The sequence below is a fragment of the Rousettus aegyptiacus genome, unplaced genomic scaffold (assembly GCF_014176215.1).
Source record: "Rousettus aegyptiacus isolate mRouAeg1 unplaced genomic scaffold, mRouAeg1.p scaffold_m13_p_3, whole genome shotgun sequence".
NCBI classification, from domain to species: Eukaryota; Metazoa; Chordata; class Mammalia; order Chiroptera; family Pteropodidae; genus Rousettus; species Rousettus aegyptiacus.
The window spans coordinates 61,168,222-61,190,775 of NW_023416306.1; the positions used below are offsets into that span (position 1 = coordinate 61,168,222).

General features: G+C 38.5%; 1 protein-coding gene across 4 annotated transcripts in view; it reads right to left on the minus strand.

The window, feature by feature from the left end:
* Positions 1 to 641: 641 nt before the first annotated feature.
* The window catches only part of MLLT3 (MLLT3 super elongation complex subunit), a 235,753-nt gene continuing 213,840 nt past the window's right edge, over positions 642 to 22,554 (minus strand). For 2 of the 4 annotated variants that reach the window (XM_016160421.2, XM_036217963.1), the window contains exons 9-11: positions 17,158 to 17,229; positions 16,022 to 16,093; positions 642 to 9,059 (exon numbers count right to left, since the gene is read on the minus strand). In XM_016160421.2, coding sequence (XP_016015907.2) covers positions 8,928 to 9,059; positions 16,022 to 16,093; positions 17,158 to 17,229 — 276 coding nt within the window. In that variant the 3' untranslated portion in view covers positions 642 to 8,927. The remainder of the gene's footprint in view (positions 9,060 to 16,021; positions 16,094 to 17,157; positions 17,230 to 22,554) is intronic. The other 2 variants (XR_004950019.1, XR_004950018.1) reach the window with 2 other exon arrangements.

A 22,554-nucleotide genomic window follows, 5' to 3' on the forward strand; every position in this document is an offset into this window, starting at 1 on the left:
GCCTAGGCTTACTTCAGGTGAAATGACCAACATCATCAAAAGGATGGCCTCCCACCCAAAACTCTTTACCAAAGTGGTAAGCCATTGCTGTGTCAAGATTGCAATGATACTCACACTGTATAACCACCGTCCCCACCCCAGATGTCATAAAGTCATGCTTGAAAGAATGTGCTCTCCCCGTCCTCCTGTGGCCCAGGACAGTCATCACACGGTTGTATAGGATTAGGAAGTTTGTAGCCATGCAAGGGGACCTAAACCTTAACAACATTACCTCCAGTAACTGAGCACATCAAGTAAAACTTTGTTCAATCTTCTTTTATGTAACCTAGCTCTGAGGCCAGAAAGATACCTGAAAACTGTGATGTTTTACTTCTGGCTCCCTTTCCTTTCTTTGGGCTGAAACTGGCTTCAAAGGCACCAGTGACATAGCTGACAGCCGCCCTGCAAGAACATGCCTGTGAGGATGGGCAGTGCCCATGGCCGTTAGTGTATTGGACACATAACAGCAGGCTGACAATTAGGCTAACGACACTCGAAGTTCAACAGTAGACAGCACTAGGACAATCCTTTGTGTTGGCAAAATTCTCCACCAATGAAAGAGAATAGAAAGTTCTCATCAGACTCCAATAGCACAATAAAAATAAAAATCACTACCATTTATTGAGCGCTTTACTGCAGAAATAGGCACAGTGTGCTAAGTGCTCTACAAATATCTAATCTTTACAACTTTAAAACAGGTACATTGTTAGTCCCATTTTACAGATAAGAATACCAAGGATCAGGAAAGCTTCATTCCAGGTTACAGGGCTAGGAGTGGCAGAGCTGGGATTCAAAACCAAGACTTTCTAACTACTATGTCTGTGATTTTTGTCACCATACTATACTGCCTTTAATACAATAGCTGAATAAGAGACGAAATTTTGGAGAAAGAGGCAGCAGAGAATGACATCAACGTAGCAACCCACTTGCAAGCCAAGAGATTTATTTACAGCCATTCATTCGACATTTTTTCAATGTTTGTTTAGAATTGCACCCATGCAACTTGGAACCACTAAAATATCAAAGGATATCAGGTAGCAGGACCTGGAGACAGAGTGGAGAGCGGCAAAATTCCAGAACATATTCCAACAGTGAGAGAACCTGCTGACTGAGCAGCTCCAGCATTATGGGGATGGGTTGCTGACCTCCAGGAAACAGCAGCAGAGTGACTGAGCAGGTGGCAATGAAGAGGTAGCATCTCCAGGAAAGGTGTCAGGTATCCTGTGAAGAAACACCACAACCTCAACAAGCAGTAGACTCTGAACAGGGCCACAGACCAGGGACCCAATATATGAAATGGGTCCTCCTTGCATACATTGTAGAAAGGATTAATCATCCCTGCTGGCCTACTCGCCTACTCAAACGATAGGCTAACACAGGCACAGTGGTAGGAGGTGAAGAATGGCCCAGGGACCAGGTCAACCAAGAAGGCAGCATTGAAAACGTCCTTTACACCCTGGATCCTATGGTCCTGCCTCCACTGTGAAGATGCTCTCCTGTTACCATAAAGAGCCTAAATGCCCCTATCATACACATACCCAAGTGATAGAGAGAAAACTGAGAGTGCATTTTCAGTTTAGCCTGTCCCCAAAGTGTGTTCCTTGGAAATGGGTGACCACATGTCCTGGTTTGTCAAAGACAGTCCCAGTTTATTTGCATTGTCCTGAGATAATTATTAATCCTGTTCCATTTTATTCACAAAAATGTTCCAGTGTGCACAAGAAATGATCACCTAACCCAGAAAATCACTTCTGGGCATGTTAATAGCTGTATTTTCTTTCTCTAAACCAATGGTAGCATCCCAATTTATGTTGTAAATCTTGAATGAAATACAGTATACAAAATATTCTAATCAAGGAATTTAAAAGCAAAACATCTATTATAATCTTGTGTAACTACTTTTGTGTTACATGCAGTTTGAGAACCTATTGTGTTAAATGTTTAGTTTTTGTTGTTAGGACATATGACTTCCCAGAGATTTAATACGTAGTGTGTCATGAATTGTCAATAGGGTCATATCCTGGGTAGTTTTTCCAAACTTATTTAAACACAAAATCATTGTTTTATAAAATGTCAAAAATGCTCCCACATTTTTGTTCAACAAATATGGGTGCCTAGTATGTCCTGGAATTAATCGTTCTAGGGCCTGGAGAGTCTGTGGTAACAACAAGACAAAGTCCTGGGCCTAGTGGGGGAGCAGGCAATAAACCTGTAAACAGATAAACATAATTTGGAAAACAATGATCTATCCCCCAAGCGATTAATGGCCAAAATAAAAACCACATTCTGAGGAATATTCTGAGAAATTTTCATGAAGCAATCTGTGTTCAGGCATTAGATGACAATGATGCATGCCTGTCAAAAGCCAACAATGGGCACCACGTTTTCTGAGTAGTGGAAGGTTGTCGTAACAAGTCTCTCCCCTCCTTGAACTGAGTGTACTTCATTAGGCATTCTTGTTAGTGTAAATGTACCTTTGAGGGACACCTTCTTCCTCTGGCTTTTGTTCGTAGACTGTATTCATAGTTTGTGCCTTTAATTTAACACTCTTTCCTGTTCTATCTAGACGAAGGTGTTGTTGAAAATAGCATCACTTTCAAAAGAGATGTTCATAGTTGCCTAGCACCCAGGGAATAAATTAGAACAAATGGAGAATTATTACATTCTCTGCCACACATCCCACCCCCTAGGGCTGGGACGAGGGACGAGGACATGAACACACACAAAAAACTCCTACCCTTTGGATTCTGTGCAGAATAGAGACTCATATTTAAATGAATAAGCCAAGTTAAAACTTTCCCTCCTGGAACAAAGCAAAAGGAAAGCCTCTTTATGTTGCAGGGGCCTTAGATGCCACTGCTGAGCCTGTCCCAAAGCTTCCCTCCACTGCTCAAAAACTAAGCCATCTTGCTGCATTTAGCACTTCTCACCAGACCACCCACCCAGACGCGGATACACAAACCACATGTGTGAGGAATGCTGTTCGGCTAGGAAATCAGTATCAGTATTTCAACCTTATTACTTGCACAGACGGCCCTTTTAGTGCAACTCATTTGTTTTATCTTTTCAATAGCTTTGATTATTTTCTTTTAATGGCCTGGATTTATCCTTTCTACTCTTTTGAAACTTCAGAACTCTGTGGTGGGGGCTGCATGTGGTGGAAGACATGATTATGAGGGGAAAATGAGCAAATAGCTTTGCCTTTACTCACCATCTATCTCCCTACTTTTTGTGGCTACCTTTTCTGTGAGGATCGCCCCAGCGCCCTGAGTTAGTACAAAAGTGGCCTCAAGGAGCCGTCCCATGTTGGTGCTAGATTATTTTTGTTGTTATTTAACAGCTATTAAGGCCAGTTGCAATTCTCGGGTTGTTTTTTAATGTGTGCCATGTATTCCTCTTCCTAGCCCCCAGGAACCAGGAACTGTATAGGTTACCCTTCTTTAATTAAAAAGAAGTTAAGACCAAGAGGCTAAACTGACAGCCTAGGGCAAGTTAACAGTCTCTGGAAAAGAATAGAGTTGCTTCTAAAGGCAACAGGCTCATAAACAGGAAGGTGTGGATGCTATTACCTGGCAGAGAAAGCAGAGCACTGAAATGTGCTCAGTGTTTTCTATTTGGGTGGTATCCTGGGCAAGGAAACCAATAAGATACTCAGCTGCTCCACTAATCAGAATAAACAAGACCGTTAGTACTGGACACCATGTCTCTGGGTTACCAAGCAGAGAGGTCTGGGTGTCAAGCCTCAGTTAAACTTCCATCTTGCTCCAGGACCCCTTGCATATTCAAGTAGGAACACAATCCTAAGACAATGGAACAAACATATTGGAGGAAACTGTGGCTTATTGCAGTTCGAGTTGTTTTCAGCAGGCCCGAGGTTTCCATCTTGACTTTTTCCATGCTGGAGAAAATGCAAAGCCAGTATTTTTAAAATAAACAAATGAGTATCTATGCTAAAACAAGGGAAAGATTAGTCCATTGCAAGCATGGTCATTAGAAAGTGTAACCGTCAGCCAAACCCATCTGGGACAGATGCTTCCACACCTAAAATTGGGTTCTAGTTGATAAGATACAAGGCAGCCCACTATCATCTCCTTAATGGGTTGTCAGCCTAAAGATGAAGTGAGTTTCTCAAATTTCATATAGTCTCTTTATTATTAAGAAGAGCATTACATCCAATTCCTTGGTTATTTGCCAAACTGAAAGTATTCTCTTTGTTGAAGTAGTTTTTCTCCTTCCTGTCTAATCAAGGTACCATTTCTTGCATTTAAAGTAAATGCAGGACCTTTGTCGGACGGACTCTGTCTAGCGATAGCACGTTGCTTATGAACGAAACCTCCCAGAGAAATGGGGGGCAGAAGAAGGGGAGAAAAAATATCATGCACAAATAACCCAGTTTATTCCAAGAATGTGTGTCACCATTTCTTGCCCAGTCTCTGCAGAGCTTTAAAAAAACATACTGCTTTTAGGACACGGAAAATGGTGCTCAGACACACTGGGGACTCAAAGTTGAGTGAGACATGGACTGTGTCCTCGGCTGGTCTGATCTCTCCATTCATTCATTCTTAGGACCAGCATCACTTCTTGAGAAAGGCTAGGGGCTCATTTTTGCTATATGCAAAGCAAAACCAAACTTTGGTCGAATGACTCTTAACAAATCAGTAAGACTATATACATTGTAAAGAAAATGGAGCCACAATAGATTAGATATGAATTTAAGCAAAACACCTATTTCTGTCCATCTGTACTTACATTTCAACATGGGTTTTAGAGATGAGAAATACATCTTACGAATGCCTTGAAGTTCACATAATAGCATCTACACACATACACAGTGTATTTTTCAACATAACTGCACATACACACTCCATTTAAAAAGATACTGACAGATTTGTAAAACGTATTGGCCTTGCACTGTTAATCTCAATAATACATTTTTACTTAATTTATTTTTGCATTGCATGGAAGCTCTGGCCACCGTTAAGGATCTGTCAGCATTTCCATCATAACTCTCTTTTCAGAATACTGGAGTATAAGTGCCAAAATACATATTTACAGTTTACAGACAGTGGTGGCTTTGTCTTCCTTTTAAATTGACTTCTTCGATGCATCTTTACAAGGAATATTCAGTGATGGCAGTGCCTACGTAGTAAAAAAAAAAAGCATCGCATAAAACAAAAGAGGTCAAAAGCTGTAGACTTCCAGCCTAAGACTAAACTCAACCATGGGAATCGACTCCTCTGCATTCGCTGCAGCTGTAGTAGACTTCGCATCATAGTCTTAGTTTTAGAGCAACAGTCCAAAGCAAGATTATAACATGCATGTGTATGCAGTTCATAGTATTAGCACATAAAACACTAAAGGTGGAAAAAAGTATACGGCAAACTACTCCAGAGCTGATCACATCCACAGTGAGAAAGGAACACAAGCACCAAACACAAACACTGACCAATTCCAACACTGAATACCCAACTCCATTATCTAGGTAGAGTTAAAACATTTAAGAATAAAGTCTCTCTTAAACAAATATGTTAACTCGTTAACATGTATGGGGCTTGAAATGGTTTGTTGGATGTTATACAGGTTTGGTCTGTCTTTTATAAAGATTAGCTGGGTCTGTAAAGGTATCAGCAGAAACATTCTTGGTGGGACAATCTTTTTGGTGGAAGAAAACTAAATTTATTGGCTCTTTTCATGTAAAGGTGGGTAATTATTGAGATTAGAGAGATTGGTTTAGCAATTTAAATGTTTAGGATACTCTCTTATGATTTTTTTCCTTCTACAGTTTTTGTCTCCTGGTCTTAAGTTTTTTATGTTCTTCTCTACTTTTGACACAATACACAAGTATATACAGACATATCTATAAAGAGAGAGGTGGATTATGGTGAAGAAATAAAATAACTGCAAACATTTTGGTCCTGACATGACTGCAGTATGCTAAGATAGAAACATCTCCTCTCATACATATCCTGCTGCAAAACCAGAGGCAAAAGCTAATTTATAAGGGGTGAGGAGTTTGGGACATATATTTTTCCCTCTCAAATTACTGGGGAAAAATTTAAAGAAAGTTTTTATCATACTCTGCCTGGCTCAAATCATATTCACACTCACTCAATTACTTTTATTTCACACACACACACACACACACACACGCACACGCACATGCGCACACACACACGCACCCCAAAGAAATTAAACCCTGCCATTTTTCTTTTGTGCTTAAAAAACCAAAGCCACTGTTAGAATACGAATGTGCCAAAAATATCTTTTAACAGGTTTCAAAGATCAGTGTATATAAACATGGCAGAACTGAGTTACTTTAAGAGAAATATAACTATCTGAAATTGGAAGGGGATTTATTATTTCTGCACTTAAAAATTAGAAGAGAGCAAGAGTATATAAAAAATCAACAATGTAACTCTTACCCTGGAATGTTGTGCAAAACTCATTTTGCTGTCCATGAGTAGTAGACAAGGTTTTCCGAATTTTGTTATCAATTAAAGTTACATTTTGACAATATTCTGAAGGTATTTGCTTTATTACCTAAATTTTAGGTCTGAATTTTATCAGTGTAATAGCATCCTTTCTTATTAACCTTTTTGTTTGATCATTTCTCATGTTACCTAGTTTCTTGGTTAGTAACCTAAAAAAAAAAAAAATCTTTACATTGCCAAATCATAGTTTTTGCCACACAATTTAGTTACAAAAATAAAAATGGCCCAAACTACATATATACATTCCTAGTTAAACTACACAGATATTTTAGTTAAACCACATACACTTCTGGCTTAATTAGAATATGTGGATTAGCAGTTAGAAATTTTAAAAAGTTTTAAATTTTGCAAACAATTCCATATAAGCATTCTCTTTCCCTTTTACCTATAAAGTTCAAAACAACAACAACAACAACACAACTAAAAACACACAACTCATCAGTCACCTAATGTCCAAAATGACTTAGAAAATTTTTCCGTAATTAAACATTGAGAAGTGGACTAGACAACAAATGCTTCAAGGACAGTTCATGCCAATTAGCCAGAATCATAACATTATTGAAAAAGTACACTTGTCCTCAGGAAGGACGCTTCAGAGAATTTACAAGGAGCATGGCTGTATTATCATTTTTTAAAGGAAAAAAATAGTGTCTTTGGATAGAAAGAAACAATGTAAAAAAATCCCCTTTTTAAAATGCAGAAATAACTCCATTATCATATGCATTTACATTACTGCCCAAAAGAATGGGTCTGGAAAGACTATTTTCTGTACAGACACTAGTTAATCTCTGTATGAAAAGACAGCATCTGGCATGGAAATAAATGAGGGAGATACTGGTCTGTTAGCACACATAGAGACTTTCTTAAGGCTGATCCAGTGAACGAACCTTTGGATCCAGAAGTATTTCTTCGTTTCTTTTCTTTTCGGTTGAGTTCCTAGCAAAAACTTGAAAGATGAGCTGTTCTCACTTTGCATTTCTCCATTTATGGAGAGGATGGAATAATGACACCAAAAGTACTTTGGTTTTGTTTTTCGTTTTTTTCTTTAAAAATAATTTGCTTTCTTTTGCATGCCACAGGACAGATTTCTAGTTTCAAAACAGTGTACATCAAGAACAAAAATATCCCCCCTCCCCAACCATCTTTATTTTCACCAATACAAGAAATCCTTCTGGAAACATAAGCAAGTGACTAAACAGGTATCGAACCACTGAATCTACAAGTTAATACATAATCTGTTATGGCAGAATAACCAAGAATTTCCCCCAAAGATTTTAATTTTCCAAATATAAAAGAGTCTAAAAGGGTCATAAGTGAATGAACAAAAACCTCATATTCCAGGTTTTGTAGTAAAGATGGATAACACATTGGCAGCTGAAGAAAGCTGAAACTCTTACTAATAAATAGATCCAAATTAAGAATTTCTACAACATTTCTTTAGAAAACAGAACCAGAATTCCTTTTTTAAAAATGACGATCCTGTGGAATGCCTTTACTTCCATATTCATCTAATAGTATAACAGGAAAACAGACACAAGAATGTTGGTGACAGCTCGACAATGCTGGATGCAGGACGTTTACATGTACACTTTTGTTTAAAAGTCCTACAGGTTTATTGACTAAGGCTAGACAGCAATTCATATGATCCTATTTGGTGCTTTTTCTACCATGGTCCAAGATCATTATATGGATACAGCCAAGAACTGGGCCCCAACTTTTAGGAAAGAGACCACATAGAAGAAAATCAGGGTGGTTATTTGGTCCCCCCAGTTGATCATTTGTGTCCTGTAACTGGAAAAACAAAAGGTGGAAAACACAGACTGCAACGAGTTAAAGGAGTTGGAAAAAGTCGGTGGAGAGTGGCATGGTCTACAAGTAAGGTCACTGGGCTTGGGACGGCAAGGGCGCTGCGCTGAAAGAGCATCCACGGGACCAAGTACTTATAATGTCTTGTGGTGTCATTCCCTTGACAACTTTAGGATATCTGTATGCGATAATAAATAGATCAGAGTTATGTAATAAGGCAGTGTGTTGAATATGCATTCGTCCTGTGGAACGAACCGCCACAGAGAGAGATACGTGATACCATACACATTCTTTAAGTTTTCTTGTGTTGTGTTTGATTTGTTTGTTTTCAAGGCTATCCAGGCTAACTCTTCCCGAGGACTTCCTTGGAGAGAAGAGTGGTCCGCTGAGGCTGGTTTGCTTTTAACCTCTCCTTTATCAAGAGATGATGACTGGCTTTAAAGAAAAATAAAGCTGAAGGTTGTTTGATTTTTATTTTTTCCCTTTTGGTTGCATCGTTCTGAGTGTTTTCATATAAACAACAGCAACAAAAAAAATCACAACCAAAAAAAAAAAAACCAATAGTTTTTGATGCATCCAGTTGTTGTATCCTCAGGATGTTCCAGATGTTTCCAGGTAACTTTGTAGTTTACGAACTGTGGTTTTGTCCAGCGAGCAAAGGTCAAAATCAAATGTTGTATTTGTGATATGAAAGTGTCCAGTTTCTTCTATAAGGTTCACAATCTAGAGGAATAAAGAAGAGAAAGTTTGAGCAATAAGCAGTAGACATCGAAAGGAAAAAAGAGAGAGATGAAGGGCGTCAAATATGGAATCAAGTGATTAATATCCTCATTTATAGCAAGAAGGTCCTATACAATTAATGGCACCAAAGAGTCAGTCAATTTTTAAGCCAAAGGATTATTAATCCTTTGAAATTCTAGATGAGAGCAGATTACCTATTCTTATTACTCATATCCTTTAAACTGATTCATGCTTTTAAGCCATCAACAGACTGTTTTACCATAGGGGTAGGATTGGGTGGTTTCAGGGAGATATACTTTCAAGACCCCTTTAAAAATTAGTTACTGACTCAATGGACAGTAATTATACTTAGTAGATGTAAGGAAATTCCAGCCTAGAAATAAAACTCCTTATTTAAAAGAATACACACAACACACACACATACATCCATACATACATGATTATGAACATTTTTCTTAAATTATGGGCAAAATTTTTTAAAAATACAAAAACCCATGAAGAAAAAATCTGAAGCCACCTACAATCCCACCCCCTGAAGATCATGGGTAGTGACTGGAAGAGGACTTCAGGGAGCCTTCTGAGGGGTGCTGTAACTGTTTCGTTGCTTGATTTAGGTGCTGGTTATAAAAGATGCATTCACTTTGTTAAAATTCATGTAGTTGTACATTTTGTTATATTTCAACAAAAATGGATTAGAATCTATATTTACCACTTATTCCCTTGGGTATTTGGGGGTGATAAGTTTTATCTACTGAAACAAAGGATGCCTTTGGCTCCCCATTTGGATTAGTTATACCTCATTTCCTATTGTGTTGGCTCTGACTTTCAGAAAAATTATAAACAAAAGTAGTGACAGAAGTACTGCTGTCTGGTCCTAACTTTCAGGAGAATGCTTCTAGAATTTCAATTTCAAGAATAATGTTGATTATTGGTTTATAAGAATATTTTATCATGTTACTTGTCTTTCCACTCCTATTTTACTAAGAATTTTACCAGAAATGAGTGCTGTGTCTGGGTGGTGCAAGATTTACTGTGAGTAAATGGGATGGAGGTGGTTAATTTTAGTTAAGCTTGTGGGAGAGAGAAAAATCAGTGTTAGATTGAAATAAAAAATATTTATGCAGAGAATACAATAGGTGAACCCTTACACTTATTTTTAGTTGTCTCTATTACTCGCATTCTGTCACTTACTTCTGATTCTCTCTGGTTCAATAATCTTAAAAAAGAGAATAATTTTAATTATTTAGCCTATTCATTCAATGACATTTTAGATTACCTAATTTCAGATCGAAAACAGAAACTTTTGACCTTCTCTTCTTGAAGTTAGTTTCCTTTAAAAAATAGTAATTTGTGAACTCTTCCTCATGGGTCAGTGGCTATTAATAGAAAATGTGCTCCCCATTTCTGACATATTTGACTTCCACAGAAGCATAAAAGGCATATTCAGGCTCATCCAATTAGTTGCACAACTCCAGACTGACTGAGCTATTATTATTACCTTATTCAATCTCTGAAACTATTACTTACAGATATAACTATGGGTTTAATAATAAAACAAGTTATTCCCACTGCAAAACAATGACAGAGACAACTGCCTACCTAATATCCATTTTTCCATTATTTACTGACAGAAGCTGGATTTTCTGGGAGCGGCAACACGCCCAGCTCGAACGCTTGCCTCCCCAGACCCACTTGCAGCACTTGGCAGATACTGCTATTTACAGTTTGTCAGAAGTCACTGGGCTTTCAGGAAAGTTTTGGCACAGGGTAAGGACAACGGGCCTCTGCCTTTTGCCCTCTGCCCATCTTCCTGTCTGGAATAAAGATGCAATCCTGGAAGTGTAGCAGCTATCTTCCCCTCCAGAGGCTGAATGCAAGATATGAAATGTGGCAGAGCAGGAAGGCAAGGAGTCTACATCCTCAATGGCATCTTTTAAGATGCCACACTGACCTGAAATTACTGACCTCCAGGCCTGTTATTATATGGGGTGTTTGGGGTGGAGAGAGAACAAGATCTTATTAACACTAAAAGATCTAAAATGGTCCCTCATTTGTTTTATTAGTCAATAGTTAAAGAGCTGTGGATAAGTCACACACATACATCTACATACACACAGAGACACACATACACAAACCTTTCAAGGCAACCAAATACTACATATTTAACTGATTTGAGTACTTTCCAGAGTAAATTGTCTTTTTTGCTCCATTGTATAGAAATTGTATAGACTCAGTGAAAATGTGTAAACTTCAGGATAGACACAAATAGCCTCTTCAGAGAACTCTTTCAGGATAGAAACAAATAGCCTTTTGATTTATACAATGGAGGCAAATGACAATTATTACAGAGTGAGATCCCTCTCCTCAGCTAGCTAGCCAGTAGGTAAGTGACAAAGCATTCGGAATAGAGTCTTGAATTTGGCGTATGAATTTCTGACTCTGCTCACTATTTCAATGATATTTACAGAACACTCTAACCTCTGAGGTTCAGGTTCCTCATCTGCAAAATGGGACAAGGCCACCTGTTCTACCATCATACAGGGTTGTGCAGGGGATCAAATGAGATACTGTTAAGTGAAGCTTCTTTATAAACTTTATATTGCTATACAGACCAGGGCAACATGATTACGATGACCATATAAATGTAAACTTATCCTTAATTATCTGGGAGGTGACTACCCAGCACATGAATTACCAGACCCAGAACTTTTTCCTCCTCCCTTCACTGACTGGTGACCATTTTATTAGCACTGAAACAAATGAAGCAGGGAAAACGCCAGAAGCTAAAACTCAGAAAAGGTCTACTTGAATTTTTTTTTTTTTTTTTTTATAATTATAAGAAAAGTTTTCGGGGGGAGGGAAGGAAACAGGGAAAACAGTAAGTGAAGGAAGCTACTTGAAATGACAAACTAAAGCCACAACATGAGGGTCAAAGGAGGACAACCCTACATTTTCCCTTGAAAATGACAGGTAACTTACCCTTTTAAGAAAATAGCTTTCTGTGACTCAATAGAGCTGCTCTCTAATGACTTGACAGTAAGTAGGAAACAGCAGTACAAGTACCTTCTAGAAAAAGTCACTTGATTTTAAAGCAAATAAGCACATCTGCCCACTAGAAAATTCAGCCCAGTCATCTCGCAGGTTTTAGAATATCCTGTACGTTTCCAATGCTTCAATCACAGTCCTCCTTCTTCCTCCACAACCATCATGCCCCACCCCGTCTGCAGCCACAAACACACAAAGATATAAGGGGAACTGATCAGTCTAACTAAGTGAGCCCCGCATTTTTATGAGAGCCTGTAAGAATACATCAAGGCAGATGCAGAGACAGCCTTAAAGCAGTGGTAGTGGCAGCAATCGGGGTGTTTGGGACTATTTGCCAAAGGGAAAAGCACTAATGATTTGAATTATTAGAGCATATACCTAAGTTCTCAATTAAGTAAAGACTGCCTAAAGAAAAATAACTGTGTGTCCCTTTCCAGGAATCCTGATAGTTAGAACATCAGAAACACAGCATTAACATGCTTTACTCCAAAAACACAAGCCACAAAGCTTAAAAACAGCCCATTTGCCCCTGAAGGCATCACCCTGACTTTCCACGGGAATCCTCTGCTCTGCAGATGCAGTGTGGCTCTACCTCGGTGTCGGTACCCTGCATCACACTGCAACATGAATGCCTCTTCAAAGTAATACTGATAAAAGATAGAGTGGCAGAGATAAGTGCAGGCAAAGGCATAGGTATGCACTCAGAGTGGAAAGGGAAGAGTATGTAAACTGCTTAACTCACCCTTTAGAAGGTGGCTGTTGTGAAAACTCTAGTGACAGGCTATTTCCCGCCATGTCGGCCTTTTAGGGGGTACCATGCAGTTTGTTTGTTTGTTTGTTTTTTTAAACAGCAAATATCCACTTATTAAATTTGTGACTCCTCCCCAACCCTGGTTTTATAAAAGGTAAATGCATTATTTTTAGTCTGATTATATTTTTCCCAAACCAGGGTTCTTTCTACCTAAAGCAGCCTTTTGACTGAGTGGAAAGTGATGAACAAGCTTTGCTGTAGCAGCATCTGCCTAGAGTAGAGTCGCATCTGGGGTAAGTTAGGTCTTCTGGTAGAATGGCCATGGCTATGGACTGAGGAACACTGTCTAGCATGTGACAACATGTACCCTACCGTGGGTTAAGAGACAGGCTATCAGCTTCTAACCTTCAAAGGACTCTAAAATATGACAGGCAATTTCCTAGGAAGGAGACAGTCATTTTCAGCAAAACATGTCTCAGGGAGAGATCTCCATATTGTTAGAAGGAATACTTAGATACCCCACTTATTACCCATCTTCCTGAAGATAACTCTAAAAGTATAATAGCTGTTATCTAAATTGCTAAACTGTTTAAGGAAGCCCAGGTTTTCCTCAGAGTTTTTTCCCTCCTAAGTAGGATGCAAATCTAGAATCAGAGCTAAATTGCTAAGGTGTTTAGAAGTACTCAATGTCCCTTCGTGAAACTGTGGAACATGCAATTTAAAGAAGAATCAAATTGTTAATCCTGTAACTGCTATCTCTTGGTTTGACTATATCCATTGTACTATATTTTTACCTTATGAAAAAGTGGCTTGAGAACACAGACTCTCTCGAAGCAATGCTTTCTGTTCACTAAACTAGATGTTGGGCACTGGTACTGCATACCTCCAGCATAAGACAAAGATATTAACCACTTTTTTTGAGCCAAATAAAAGTGTCAGCAAAGGCTGGATGCATTAAATAGAAAAAGACCTAGGATGTGATCCTGGGCTCCCCAGAAATTCTGTCTCGGGTGTCAGGTTTGCATGGAGGAGAATATGCAGACATCCAGAATGCATTATTCCATAAGGTAAGGCGCTCTCAAGGTGAAGAGTAGCATTAGTCCTCCACAGTGCTAGGTTTTACAATAGGAATTAATTAAGCAGTAAACCATGACAGGACATGCATCATGGTATCATAATCACAAGCCTCAGCTGCATTACAAGGCAAAAGGCCAAAGACAGAGAGCTTTCAAGCGGCCTGGGAATGCAATTAGGGTGAAACGCTGTGCACCCTCGAGTGCCTTTATGCCAGGTTAAAAATTCATAGAGATCACTCTCACCCTTTAGAACACTAAAATTATCCACTTCGAGGGAATTCTCCAGTAAGTCATCTTCTCTCAGAATTCTTTCAAAGGTCAAAATAAAGGACAATGGGAAATTGGGAATGCTGATGACCCCCCCAAGGAAAGACTGTGCCTCGTAGCCTCAACTCATCGGCTGGGCTTCCTTTGTGAGGGTGTCCTAACCCTGTCCGAACATCTGTCTCACTCACCTGTGAGACTCACTATTTGGGCCCGGCTCGTGCATTAATAACTTTACAGGACAACTGCTCCACAGTGGTTCAGAGCTGGCTTTTGGAAAGGGATGGGGAAATCAGCTAATAGAGCTACCATAACCATTCAGTCAATTAGCCCCAAATAACTAGTAAATGACAGGCTGAACAATTTTCAGTTCTACAGGAGAAAGCTGAAAAAAAAAAAAAAAGTAGCAAAGTCTCAGGGTAAGCCATGCAAATCCTGCTCCCTTGCCCATACCCACTTAAATGGAAATGAAAGAAATGCAATTTATCCCCAATTAAGAATCACAGGTCTGTAGCCTTTTGTTCAAATCTGAAACTCTAGAAGGGTTAAAAAGCTTATCAGACCAATCAGGAAACTTGGCAAGTCTGAGAGTGTGTATTTATAGATTTAAGCAAAAATGTACACAGAATATAAATGTTACCATCAGCCATTAAATGTTTTTTTTTAAAAGTAACACACACAGCTGGGGTAGATTAAGTACTAACTTCAAGTCATTTGAAAGTAGTAAAAAAAAAAAAAAATTTAAACAGTAAATTAATCTACAAACTCACTCTGGAATTTAGAACAAAACTTTCTCTTTGGGTGTTAAAGAAAAAATATTTTACCAATAGCCACTGTTAATGCAATGGACACACGTAACTGCATGAAAACTAAAAACCACCCTTCTTATCTTCTCAAAACATCAAATTGTACTAATAGAAGTTTCTCCACTCTACAAGTATTCCACAGTTGAGTTCATAATAATAGAATGTATGTTGTACAAGATAAGAGAAATGAGGGAAATATTTATTTTCCTTAGAATAGCACTGGCAAAAGGTTACTAAATTGAATCACAAATGTTTACAACACTTGACTGAAATTCTTATCACTGTTTTCCCATGAAACCAGAAGCCTGGCCCCAAAGGTTTCTACATTCCAACTATCCCCTCCCTCTGCCCACATCACAGCATCAGCTGGCTGAGGGATCAGCACATTCCATCACCATCACCTCCTCAAGTCCCAGTCTTCACTGCCAACAGCATGAGAGAAGGGAGACAATTACCACAAAGCTCCAGCGCAGACTTGCAGGTGGCCTTGGAAGTGAGAACCCTCCCTAAATATAGTTGACACCTGAACACAGGGGTTAGGGGTGCTAACCCCCTTGCACAGCTGAATACCCCCATATGTACCTTTTGACTCCACCAAAACTTAACTATAGTCCCTCAGTATCCACAGGAATTTGGTTCCAGGATCCCCTGCAGATACCAAAATCCACAGATGCTCAAGTCCCTCATATAAAATGATGTAGAACAACACACACAGCCAGCCTTCCACACCCGTGGATTCCCAACCATGGATTAAAAACAGTATTTTGATCCATGGTTGGGTGCCACAAAGAACCAACTGTATATTTAAAAAAAAAAAAAAAATCCACATACAAGTGAACTGGCACAAATCAAACCTGTGTTATTCAAGAGTCAATTGTACTTCTTCAGGTGGCATCAACCCAGTTCTGGCAATGTGGGGCTGGTGTGGCCTCCAGGTGCTACCCCAGGGCAGACTAAGCCTTGATGCTTCTGGAAAGGGTTGTGCTAAAAAGCATTTCTTACCTGCTGCAGAATGTGTCTTTCCCTCAAAGTCATTAACCTTCTGTGAAGCTCTACCAGTTCATCTAGGTATGCCTGAAAGGAAGAGTGTCCCCCGAAGAACAAGCATGTTAGGAAGCAATTCAAAGAGAATAAAATAAATAAATAAGAATACATAAGCAGTGGCTAGAGGTTCCCCATTCTACCACACCCTAAGTTGTATGGACTCGATGCCCAAGGCCTTTGCAGAACAGGTCTCTCTTGGCCAAATATTACCTTGATCAAGCCAGCTTTTTAAAAAGGGAACAATTCTTGCATTTATTTGCTCTCAAAAAAATTCAAGTAATCAGATGCACTCCTCCTAACAATGCCTCTACAGAGAGAAGGGGAACTCAATGGTAAATTGTGAGTTTAAGCATGTTATCAAAGTCTACTTGCTTCTTTTTATTCTTCTTTCTTAGAAACTTTTTAAATGAGTCGAAGTTTGAACATGGAAGTATCAGTGCATGTTACCAGTTATATCAGGATTAATTCTTTAAAAAAAAAAAAAGCCTTCCTGGTTGTCACATCTAACATCGTTCATGAACAGCAAATTAAAGTGTCTCATGAAAAATAGAGATCACTATTCAAATTAGCAAGAACCCCCCTGAAAGAACAGAGGCAACCTCTCCTTGCACATGCTCAGACCTACAACTCTTTGTCAGCATAGTTGAATAGGTGTTCCTAGCGTCATTTGCAATGAAGGCAAAGGAAAGATTTGTGAAGCATTAGCCAGACCTGCTCCGACCCTGAAAAACATGTTAGGACCCTGCCCACACCAGGAGGCTAACCCTCAGTAGGTCTTACAGTCCGACTTCAGATGCATGATGCACACTTGGAAAAAGCACACTGACTAGGATCGGAGGTCCTGCCCACTTACGTCTGATCCCTTCACCTTCTAACTCTACCACAGATCTCTTACCTCCCAATTCAATATGCCTGAAATCCCTGGGCAATCTAGGCATCAGGGCAAATGCTACCACAAGGCCAAACTTAGTTCTGGAGATATAAGCAAGACTAGGAAAATAAATTGCTCTCAGGCACTTCTAATGAGGAAGGGAGACACAAAGAAACAGACATGCCAGTGCCATAGCACTCATAGTAATGGACTGGAAACCTACCTTGTCACATTCACCATTCTTTATTTGCTTATCTGATTTGCTTTGCTTTATTGGACTTTTCACTTCGAGAATCTAGGGATCAAAGAGAACACTGTTAAATTTGATTTCAAGTACTTCTTACCTAACCAGCCACCTAAACAAAGGCACTTATGCATGAAATGTCATAAAATAACATCATTTTCCAACTAGCATTTCACCTTTATACAACGTCTTTTCTTCTAATCTTACTTTACTTTTTCTTGGAAAATAAATTACATCAAAATGCTGAGTCAGGGTGATAGAACTTAAAAAAAAAATGTTGACAATAAGGAAATCGATCTAAGCTTCCAAGGATGCTTCTCCTTTGTGACAACACTCTCACACATATGTACAGCAGCTGAGTTATACTGGATTATAGTTCCCTGTGGTAAGAATTTTTTTTCTTATTCATTCTGCTGTTTCAGCATGATTACCAGTGCATAGTACACTAGAGATGACAGAACGAACACTCAAATACCCTTTTTAGTATCTGACTTTCAGATTCTAAAAATTACTCATATCCACTAACTTGATGCAGCTTTAGAAATAATGACAGCCATCAGTGACACTGGTTGTTCCTAACCTGGGATCCTCCAAATCAAGAAATAGAGTCAGGACTCTCTTCTGTGTTTCAAGAAGTGATGGGTTTACCCATGATAAGATACCAGGTACCTCTTCTCTTATCTGAACCAATTATAGCTTAGTTTATGAACAGTAGTTCTGTATACTGTTCAGAAGCTTCTCTAGGGAGCTAGGTTTCTAACTAATATAAAGGAAAACCAAATTATTATTTAAGAAATAGTTGATTTATTAGAATCTTCAAAATTGAGGTTGTGAAGGAAATATTTTTAAATGGCCCTTGCTTAAAATGGATGAGAACAACTGAATTTATTGTTCAGTATTTATAAATGTATATAAACATAAAAAGCAAATGAATTTGTCTTTTTCATTATAACCTTATTATCAAGTGAGTTGTTATAATCTGAAACTAACATTAAGAAGGAAAATGCCAAATAAAGCATATATTTAAAAAGTCTCATATTCCTACTGCTCTTCTCTGCTCTAACACACATTCATTCATTCATTCTCTCTCTCTCTCTCTCTCTCATGCACTATAGTTTTTTTCAAAGGTATACCATATCCCATAACACAAAAAAAGATTTTAAAAAATGAGTTTACTTTTAATCTGTAGCAGAAAGAGCACTGATTGGTCTCAGAAATCTAAGTTCAGGTCCTAGTCCTATTATTTAACATTTTGGGGGCCTCAAAAGTGAGATGAAATGAGAAAGATGAATAAGATAATGTCCAGATTCCCATTTGGCTATTAAGTTTTATACTAATAAACATTTTATTTTTTGAGGATAGCACCATGACACTCTAGAAAAGACCAAATATTTCTATAAGTATTTTCTTTTGAATTTAGAATAATGCATAGGTTATGAATGAGCTTCTTTCTAACAGTCTTTCTTAAGAATTGCCTTTATTTCTTCATTTTTTAATTTAAGATAACCAGATGACCAATTTGACCAGGCTAACTTAAAATACAATACTTTCAGCAACACAAGGGAATTACTTAATAACAGAAGCAAGGCAAATTGTTTTTATTTAAAAGGCTTCCCTGTAAAGGAACCAAACACTCCACTACATTCAGAATTTCCTTCTCTACTATTGTTGTTGGAAACGAGACCTCAAGGGAAAACTGCGCTCAGAGACCTAGGAGTAAGTAGGTCAGTAGATGGCACTCCTCGCCAACTCAGATGTGGGGCCAGGCAAAGCAGAGCTGGTCTGCTGAGATTTCAGGAGCGAGAAAGAAACAGTGCCTGCCTGCTTGCCTTGCGCATTAAAAAAACTGAATTTTGTTCCCATATCCCACCCTGTCCCCCCAAACCCCAACTCACCACATTCTGAGTCAAAGTAACTGAGAGCTCTCAATTTGCAATGGAACTTTGCTAACTAGTTTTAGAGAGTTCTACTACCTTCTCTCCAAGGCAGAAAACAGAACACTGTGGAGCATTTAAGTCCCAGCCTACATATTCCCTAAGTGCTACAGCACAGGCCAAACTGCATTGAAATCCTAGTTTCTTTCTTCTGAAGCTGCAGTGGCAGGAACAAAAGCTCTGGGTGTCAGTGATCCGCCTCAAATTACTGAGTGGCTGCCCAGAGAGGGCTCAGTTAATCTTCCTCCTTTGATCTCTCCCTGCTCCAAAATAAACAGCTTTGTCAAAACCTCATTCTGAGAGAGCTGAGCCATGCTGAAGACAATTGTTTTATTTATGATCATTTCTTATCTTTGCGGAAACGACTCTGGAATATAAAAGTACAGCACCTTGTCTTCCACAGGCTTATTTCAAACCAGTTTAACTGGATAGATTCTAATTTCATTCAACATGCCTTGCAAGCTGATAGGTGATTTATGATATTCTGAATATTAACTTGAGTCCAATGGATCACTTCCTTCCTTCAGCGCCCCTCTCTCCTCCCTCTCGTCTACACTTTCAGCCCAGAAGGATCTGGAATTTTGATTTTGTTTGAAATTCACATAAGGGAGTTTTAGAGTAAAAAAAAAAAAACAAAAAAAACAAACAAAAAAAATCTTTGTTTAAAATGACACAACACTCCCTCACTATTATTCCTTATTAAGTTGTACTGAGCGAAACAGCCACCCAGACTGCTGAGATGCACCATTTCTACATGTGGTAGCCTCCGAAAATAGAACTGTGATTAGTTGTACTGCTATTCTTAATCTGAGGATACAGCTTGAGAATCAAAATTTCAAGATGACTATTTTTCTGCATCCCTTTGTGAGGACTGACAGACAACTCGATTATTGAGCAGATGGAGTCTCTACTGATACGTCTTTTATGTTAATGATCACTAGTTGCCCCTAACAATGTTCAGGTTAATTACTTGCTTTGTTGACATGTGGCTCTCTCTGTTCACTTCTTTTCCATAGTTAGAAAATGTTTGACTTAATTAGCACATTCCCTCTTCCCTAGTCCCTGGAAGATTTGAGAAAAGGTAAGGAAAATTCAGCTTTGCCTAGTAATTTACAGAAGCTTGAGATATCAATATCAACTTACAGAGAACGGCCAAGGGGTATGAAAGAAGGAAACTCTGAGTCTTCTCATTCACCAGTAGGGCCATCCCTTTATGTTTTCATTTATTTATTTGATGTGAAATTTCAGATAATCAATCAATCTCTCAATCTCAATCTCTCTCTCTCTCTCTCTCTCTCTCTCTCTCTCTCTCTCTCTCTCTCTCTCACACACACACACACACACACACACGACTAAAAACACATTCCAGGGTAAAATTTATGTGATTTTTAGATTTTTAAGAGTATTTTACTATTTCGCTTCATTGGCATGAAGAACTAAGGAAGACTAGTATGTTTTTAAGAAGTCCTAAAACACTGATTTCAAGGGACAGCATCACACCCCACCCAATGCAGGTGATTCCAGGGGGTAAGAAGTTAATAATAAACAGTTTAAAAACCTTTTCTTGCTTTCAGACATAGCTCCAAGGAGAGAAGCAGTCTTATGGTACATGTATTTCTGACCCGCAACTAGCTAAAAGTGAAAGCATATGGACTTTCTTATTATGCTTATAGGTGCATGGAGAAAGTGATATATAACTGAGTATTCCTGACAGATTGATGATTCACATGTGTGAAGCTACATTTGTTGAATAAACATATGCCAAGGAACCATTGGTATGCTATTTAATTGAATAAAGCAATTTTTACCCTCTCCAGATAAATGATTCTATTCATTTTTGTTCTTGTTTTGCTAGACAGGTTTAAAAAAAAAAAAAAAGTCTGAGAAAGAATCAAGACCTCTCCCTGAACCAATGCCCAACTTGAGATTGCCCATAGGGAAGGGTTAGGGGCAGCTATTAGGTTTGAAGGGCGAGACAGGGGCTTGTTGGAACTGCATTTATTTAGCAAGCACAGTCTTAACCCTGCCCGGGAAAGATGCTGAAGGAGCTTTATGAGTGGGATAAAAGAGGATCTAATGCCCTTCACTCCTGGCACTGCCACCACCTATTTCTAATGTCCCACCACTGGAAACTAAGTACATGCGTTTAAATTGGATATAAAAGTATATTAAAGGTTCATTTCAACTCTTTTGCCAGCTTCTACTAAAGTAAAATTTTAAAAAGAATCCCAAGCTATCCAGTTGGCCAGCCCAGAGCTCTTCTCAACTGGCTGGCAACAATGGCTATGCTCTCAGTCTTCACTTTCCCCTGAAATGCTTCATTTGTGGTAGTGGGCAGCCACACCAGAGGTGAAAGCTGGCTGGGCCCTGGGCATGGCTGACCTTGGAGATGGGGAAATGCATGAACTACAGGAAGTTAGGATAAAAAATAAGAATACACTAACTCCTTGAAGAGCCAGTCTGTAACGGATGATGAGGCTGGGCTTGAATTCATATGTAGGACACAAAGAAACAGCAGTTGAATTGTAACTGGTAAAGTAAAGAACACTGGTATTACTCCCACTTATCAATGATGGCTTTAAGATGCCAATAAACATTATAAGGAATTTTGAATTTTAAGAGATCTTTATTATGCTTCATACAAAATTTAAAAAGAAAAAATCTTCAGCTAGAAAACCACACATTCCCAGTAAGATAAAGATCACAAATTCAAGGGCAAGGCCATTTAAAATTGTAGGACACCCATGAAATGAAATAATTTTAGGGGAAAAAAAACCAGTTCTTTTACTTTAAAGTTAGTAATATTCATGTGGTAACTAGAATTAAATAATTATTGGAGAGGTCATAGTGAATCTGTCTAAACAAAGAGATAAGAATAACCCAATTCAATGTATAGCAAGGCTTTTACAATATTCATATTTGAAAATAGCTTAATTTAGTAAGAATTTGAAATATCTCAATCTTAATCATTTGTTTAAGAAAAGCTCTTTATCATAGCTTTCAAAGTTCTGCCTAGACCTTATTTAAATAACTATATGCTGAATTGACTATCAAATTAACAAGCTTGATTTATAAGAATGATAATGACCATTATTTACTCTGTCTTTTAACTCTATTCCTTACAATCCCAAGTGTTGATTTTCTGTTCCTGGATGAACAAACAGAGGCAGAGTACCTATAATAATAAACACTGACCATCAACTGAGTGCCAAGTAGGTGTGGGCACTGCCTCATGATCTTTACATATGTTAGTTGTTATCCTCCCAATAACCAGCAAGTTAGGTATTAACATCCCCAGATACAGATGAGGAAACTGAGGATCAGAGTTAAGGTTAATTCCCACCAGTGAATTACTGCAAATTAGTAAAGCAAAGAACCAGGCTTTATACTGGCCCCAAAGGTCATATCTTGCTAATTCATTAAGTTGTCTACTTACTGCTGA